This window comes from Haplochromis burtoni, unplaced genomic scaffold, assembly GCF_018398535.1.
Source record: "Haplochromis burtoni strain Fernald_Lab_line unplaced genomic scaffold, NCSU_Asbu1 Contig_131, whole genome shotgun sequence".
In the NCBI taxonomy this organism is placed as follows: Eukaryota; Metazoa; Chordata; class Actinopteri; order Cichliformes; family Cichlidae; genus Haplochromis; species Haplochromis burtoni.
In genome coordinates this window covers 1,547,612-1,554,667 of record NW_024582492.1, presented here as the reverse complement: position 1 = coordinate 1,554,667, position 7,056 = coordinate 1,547,612, and the positions used below count along the sequence as shown (strand labels likewise).

At 39.1% G+C, this 7,056-nt stretch overlaps 1 protein-coding gene across 2 annotated transcripts; it reads right to left on the bottom strand.

Annotated features, from left to right (window-relative positions):
- Positions 1-1,060: 1,060 nt before the first annotated feature.
- kera (keratocan) lies at positions 1,061-6,651 on the bottom strand. Of its 2 annotated transcripts, none has more exons than XM_005930228.3 (3): positions 6,424-6,651; positions 2,152-3,026; positions 1,061-2,013 (listed from the first exon to the last, which is right to left on the bottom strand). In XM_005930228.3, exons 1-3 carry the CDS (start codon positions 6,432-6,434, stop codon positions 1,844-1,846), a joined length of 1,056 nt encoding a protein of 351 aa, XP_005930290.1. In that variant the 5' UTR covers positions 6,435-6,651; the 3' UTR covers positions 1,061-1,843. The 2 variants fall into 2 exon arrangements, with proteins under 2 accessions (XP_005930290.1, XP_005930291.1); XM_005930229.3 differs by lacking the exon at positions 6,424-6,651 and adding an exon at positions 4,052-4,176.
- Between the last annotated feature and the right edge of the window lie 405 nt (positions 6,652-7,056).

Sequence of the window (7,056 nt, the reverse complement as noted above, 5' to 3'; positions counted from 1 at the left end):
TGGTCAATACATTGCAATTTTAGCTAGTCTGGCGTGGCTGCCCCAACTTTCTGAGTTGTAACACCGACTTGGGGGGTGTCAGAATGTTCTGCTGCAGTGGAACTTAGAAATCGCTACTTCCTGCTTCTCTTCCACATAGCTTTCTGGTCCAATAAACAAAGCCATTGTTGAAGTGATTTAAACTTGCATCCTTTCTGGAGGCTACCACATGGCTATACTTTTGATTGCAAAAAGGCTTCTCTTTGAGTTCATTAGCTATTAGCCAGTAAGCAAGTGGTTTCACGGTTATAGCTGTGTCTTTAGCCACTTTTGGTTTCTTGCAATCAAGATGGCGACAGCAGAAATGTTAAAGGATGCAAAACTGGATTTCAGATTATCTGGTATGTCCATCTTTAATACTGTCACTGTTAGTATGCTAACATATTAAGGAGCCTGCTCTTTACATAGCCCTATCTAGTCTGGTACCTACATGCTAATAAATTAAAATAAATACAAACTGCAAAATCTATAACTATATTTTTGCAAATAGCACATCAGTATCTGACATTGGACGTGGCTCCTCTGAAGGTTATAAATACTAATCAAAGTTCCTAAACTGTTTGTTTAACAAAGTATAATGATTCCTAAGGTTGGTTCTTTTATTATTTTTACTCATTGATCACAAGTCCCTTGAATTATTTTATGTTTTAATCACCACATGCACTACCCAAGTAAAATATGTTTGGCCTAAATGTGGCTCACATCTGCAATTTTCTAATGGCCACAGTCCTTGACGGATAGTGCTGACTATTGAGTCTCTTTTCAACAACAAGTCCACCTTATATGGGTTGCATGTCAAATGTGTTGTAACAGCTGGGTCATGTCTGGCCCACACAACATACACAACATTTGCTAGTCCTGTGGGACAAATGTTTCTGTTATCTGGGTTGATAATATAATACATGTTTACTTTATCTGTGCATAAAAACCCTTGCACTGATATATTATTATTACTGTTTCAGTGTTATAGTGATCCAAAGTGCTTGATATATTATGTTAAACGGAACACCAGGATACAAAGTTGTTCTTAGAAGTTTTATTTAAATTGAAGACAATTCAAATGACATCTTATCTCAAATTATTCAGAAAAAGAAGTGGCCATAATTAAAAAGTGTCTTGGTATTTTTTTTTTATATAAAAACAGTTCTCACATTGTTGTGTACAAAACATTAAGGACTGTTGGCCAGGAATATTCACAGGATTTCACTTTTATTCCCCCAGTATTAAATAAAAATAAATTACCTACAGTAAATATGCAAATTTCTAGAATAGAGTAATTTTCGGAAGAAAATCAAGACCACACACCTATAAGAACACAAGACCAGTTATTTGGCTTCAAGCCCAAAGATATAAAGTAGTCATAGAGAAAAAAAATAAAAGTTGTATTTTGATTTTGCATTTAGAAGCTTTAGCTTCTGTTCAATATCGCATAATGACAATTAGTCTCCAAGCTTTTTACATGCCATAAATACATATTGTCCTCCTATTCATGTACAGTTACATTTTGGTTCAGAAGTATTCATGCAGCTGTTTACACCTGCATAAGGCACAGCTAGCGGTCAATAGCCACAATTAAAGCTTCTAACCCATCAGTAGTGTCTTTTAGATCTTATTCAGACTTAACTAAAAAAGCTGTTTCCAAGACACAACAATACAATAAGTTCATGCCAACTAATGTCAGATACTTTACAAACATGCAAATATGTATGGCTTCACAATTCTTATTTACCAAATCAACTTCAAGGTCAAGTCATCATTTGTGGAAAATAAGAATTGGCCTAAGAAACAATGTTCGTTTTTCTGTTTAGATGACAATAGACCTAAGGAGACGGAAACACATGATGACATCTCTGGGAATTGGTGGTTGAATTTCATTGCCGTCCAGTCGGAGGTAGCGGAGTCGAGGAGCACTTTCATTAAGTGAATCGCCCAGATCTTCGACAGACACGGGACAGACACCTGAGCCGCTTACAGCTGTAAATTAAAAAAAAAGGGAGTTAATGTAATAAGAATGGATAGATTCCAAATGAAAAATTCTAAAGAACTTTCCTTTAAGTAACTCCAGCTTAAATTAATTTCTGATTAAGCAGAAAATAATACACCTAGGCTTACTTTTGATCTTGTTGTGGTCAAGGTGAAGATGCTCAAGGCCTGAGGGAATGAGAGGAACATCAGTCAGCTGGTTGTGGGACAGCTGCAAGTCCAAAATGCTGGAGATGTTAAACACATTTTTGGGGACTCCACTGCTGGCAAGCTTGTTGTGGTTGAGCCTCAGAAATGCCACTTTTGGCAAACCTTTGAAGTAGCCAGCTGGGATCTTCTCAATGTTGTTGCCATCAAGGAAAAGCTGAGTGGTAGAAGGTGGTAGCCCAAGAGGCATGGTACTCAGCTGGTTCTTGGCTAGATTGATCTGTACCAGGTTGTTCAAACCCTTTAGGCTGACTTCAGTCACAGCGTCATCCATCAGCTTGTTACCCTGGAGGTCCAGAAGAGTAAGTTTATCCAGGCCGACGAAGACACCTGCAGGGATCTTGGAGATTCGATTGCGAGACAGACGTAAATGCTCCAGGCTGGCTGGGAGTTGTGCTGGCACTGAAGACAAGAGGTTATCGTCCATGTACAGGTGCACCAGGTGAGTCATTGCACTGAGGACACCTTCTTCCACGCCTTCACTAGTGATTTTATTGCGGTTAAGGTTCAGCCAACGCAGCTGGGTGGCATTCTGCAAGGCATCTGTTGACAGCACTTCGATCATATTGCTCTGCAGATACAGGTACCATGTGTATGGAGGGATTTTAGGGATATTCTTCAAGTTTTTATTGTCACAGTAAACAGCACGAGGGAAGTTCGTTGGGCAGCGACACTCTTTAGGGCAGGCTTGAATCTGGGCAATATGTTCCTCGTAAGTTATGTCCTGGCTGACAGTTAGCCCAATCAGGCACCAGATGCTGAGAAGCTTCAGTAGAAGTTCCATTTTGCTGCTCAGCCTGCGTTAGAAATGTTTAAAAAAAGAAGAGAGTATTACAGTCAGGAAGCCCTACAGACAAATGTTTTTCCTTTAAAAAATGTTGAGCAGTTATTCCACACTGCCTTAAGAATGCAGTAACTTCTGACCCCCTTTACTAGCAACGGTCTTTGTAAGATGTTTGATGCAATATGTCTAATAACAGGTAGAATATATAAATCATGGCTATCATCAAATACATTTGGATTAGTGTACTAAGTGTTTGAAAATAATCCCAAATTAGTCCCCACCACCTACTCCATCATTAATTCATTTATGAAGGCAAGCAGCCAGCTGAGAAGTAGTCCACTCATCCGGGGGTTTACTTGCCTTCCAATTAAGTCTCAAAACACCGGAAGCAAATCCAGGTCAACTTTAATTGTATTAGGCCAGTCTAGAAGCTCAGGTGTAAAGGTGTCAATGCATGCCAGCTTCAGTCTGCATATCTGATGCAGTGATGCATGCAGATAAAAACATATTCAACTAAACATGCAAATGGTGCTAACCCCTGACAGGCGTAAAGGAAGATTAAAGGTGTGATGTTGCAGAAAAGCAATAGATTGAAAGCTCTGCAAGTAAGAAGTAAAAAATAAATGAAAACAAGAACAAACAAAAATCCAAAGTCAGCTTTGCCATCTTCTATACACTCATCTTCTAAGCCACAACTTGATTCCTCTCAGCTACCATCTGGTGCTTGTTTAAATTCTTGATGCACTCCATGTTTGTCTGGAACTCATTTCGGGTTGCTTTCCATAGATGGCCACACTTCAAAGACAAAGGCGGATAACCTCTGCTCGGAGATGTGCCCCTCATTTTTCACTGTAGAAAAGCCAAAGCTTTGTCAATTAGCTTTGGAGTAGAATACTTAGTGCATTGGCAGCAATGTAATTCATGCTTTTATAAAGTTTAAACCCAGTTACTAAAGCTGCAAGATTAACAACTAACAACCACCAACCCTATAATTCAGACAGTATACATGTCTTTGCCTTGCAGTCCAGTCTATCTTACCTTTAGCCCGTAAAGTTTCCTTTTGTGGAGTCCTATCAAGTGTGGTCTCAAATGATGAGGATGGCTTTTACGTCCCTCTATTTGTACTGCTGGCTTTTTCATTCATGGTGTGCAAGCCTGTCACTCAGGATGACGTTAAAGCTTCTCTTGGCCAGCTAGAGTCTCCCAGGATCAATGGTCATAATCCTTAATAGATGTGTACTGTCCTAAGCCTTTTCAGTACCTGAGCCATGGCACACTTAGAATGCAAATATACCTGTCCTTAGTTTGCTGACTTCCACATGTAAAACCATTGCTGGTATAATTGATTTAATGCCACTTTAAGAGTCCTTAATCAACCTTTTGTGCTAATTTTATTCATTGGTTGTCCACTATGTGAATGCAGTTAGTGGGATAAACAAAAAGTACACACACATACAGCTCAGTATATTTGTCATGTACAGATGATCATCTCCACCTCCATATCAATGTTTAAAATAAGTACAGAAAGTCAAGAGTTGTCAACCCTGTCTGCACAGATGGCAGAAAAAAAGAATGTGGGAGGGAATTGCTTGGGGATATAAATCTCAGTTTAACTTATTCTGAATAATTCAAGTAGTATAAGACTTCAAGGAAATATAATGCTGAAATCTTAATGCTTATTAAGATAGAAATATCCATAGTTTAATCAAAAATACTGGGATGGAACAGAGCATTATCTAAAAAACCTGCAGGAATCGGACAATTCTTTGAAATTACCATAGAGAAGGAGCAAAAGGTGATACTCATAGAAAATGCCACAATCCAGTTGAATTTTAAAACATGAGGATTTTCCTGAGCAAATTTGACATTATTAGGAGGGGAGGCACGTTTTTCTGCATTACTGCTAAAGCATCAAGCACAAAGCTGACGCACTCTGCTTAAGTACAAAACCTTGCCGGAAGACATGAGAGGTTATGGGAGGGAAGTCATACTTAAGCTGAGGAGATTCTACTGCAGGCTGGCCTTGCAAAATGTTTTGCTGAAGCTCGCTTACATCAGAATTGGTGACCTTTCAACATGCGAGCATAAGACTGTGCTCAATTCTGGCAGTGACGGCAGAGCCTCGAATACAACAGGATAATCCCAGCTCACTTGTGAGGATAGGAGCAACGCTCATCCATGATCAGCCATGCAAACCCATTAGAGCTCCTCCGGTGTTTGCCAATGTGCACCTGTGCACAGTGATTATTCCTTAACACATGTTTGTGATCCTCTACGATCAGTTAAACAGCCAGACATTTGTCCCAAGCACATTCGGAGGAATTATGCATAAAAGACAAGTTGCTATCTAGAATAGTTAAAAGGGCACACATTTCAGTGCCTTAGCAGTGCCTTTACTGGGTTAGCCAAAAAGCAGCTCCTTTACTTGTGATAAAAGACATATAATGGCATGTTGAGCTGTCCAATTTGTCCAATTCGATGCATTTCTATCAGACTACTGTGTTTGCACACACTGCAGACATTGAAATTGATTTACGTGCAACACAGTCTGTTAATGTTGTACTCTAAATATGCTTTCCCTGTGCTACTTTACTATGGCCAATGAGCAACATGGGGATAAAGTCAATTTGATTCATTCATTTTACACACAAATGTGCTATTTTACAGGATCCCCCAAAGAGAGAGAAGCTAAACACATTAAGGTCTCAGAAATGCTCTCTGTATTAAAAGGTTAAGAGGTCGTCTATTGTTATTTTGTTTTTAGTTTTTAATGAGTCATGGCTTCATAGATCTGCAAAGTGGAAACTGTATTTACTAAAAACAAATGTTGGGTAATATCTGCCTGACAGACTAAGGGGAAACACATGCAGGCGAATATGATAATGCTTATTTCCTGCCAGGGGCTTTGTGTCAGAGCCAGCTATGTTAATTACACAATGGCTTTTATTTGCAATGTATGAGTTTTGCATGATTATTTCCATTTGTTGAAATCCTCTTCATGACTTTGAAATATTTGGAAGAGTTGGCATGACTTTCTGTGTCCACAAAGGACAAAAAAAATGTTTTTATGGGTAATTGTTAAGTGAAAAAAAAACAGGTTTGGCAGTAAATGCGACTTTCCAAGATGTTTATTTGGAAACTTCAAAAGTACCACAGTTGTTTCTTTGCGGTTCAGTCCTTTCTAGGTGTGAGTGTGTTAGTAAAACGGCTTTAAATTGGTTTAAAAAGTGCCCAGCTCAATCATGATCATAAGAAGAGATAATAAGTGTAGGTTTTTAAATAGAGGTTAGTAAAGTGAAGCCATATCAAAGATAAAGAGCAATCTCATCAGAAATCTGCAAATTCTCTGAACTCTTTCCACTACTCTCTCAAACAGACTCATTGTAAATGAAAGCCAAAATCATCTTTACCTGCTTTTCATTCGACCAGGTGAGTTTTGGTTCTTGTGCTCCTCCAATGATTAGCTTCGATGATTGTCTGCAGTCTCAGTGGTCTGAAGCAAAAGCCCAGCCTAGCCCTGTTTCTTGTATTGTTATTCTTTTGATTCCCCCAAGGCTGCACCTTGGTCACCGGTGCAACCGAGAAGATGGAGCGTGTGTTGTTGGTGGGAGGACGATTGTGTGCGAGCTGGGATGTCCCTTCAGAAGTCTGTGTTGCCTACTTTTTGCCAGCCCAGCATTTTTTTTCTGCATCTTTTTGTCTTCCCCCCATTTTTTTCCATTTTTTTTATAGAACATGAAGTCATGCTTGAACGATTGACAGTTAAGCTGATGTCACCCCACCTTTAAATGGATGTTTTGCTCTTTACTCATAACTCTGGGGGATGGACACATGATTAGTTATGGCTCATTTCAGCTCAAATGCCTTGGGGTACATTTTCTAGGGTGCAAGGTGAGGTTAGATGGTACTTTACACCCAGCTTTTCACAGAAAAAGTCTTGTTTTTGTTTCTCCTATATTGCTCATACAATCAGATACAAGCACGTACACATTTTTTCTGTATTATTATAGGATATTATAGGGTATTATAGGATATTTACTATA

Bases quoted from the DNA above. Each gene is read 5' to 3' on its own strand.
- kera (XM_005930228.3), bottom strand. The intron at 2,014-2,151 runs GTAAGCCTAGGT...TTTAATTTACAG, and splicing joins TGACCACAACAAGATCAAAA to CTGTAAGCGGCTCAGGTGTC.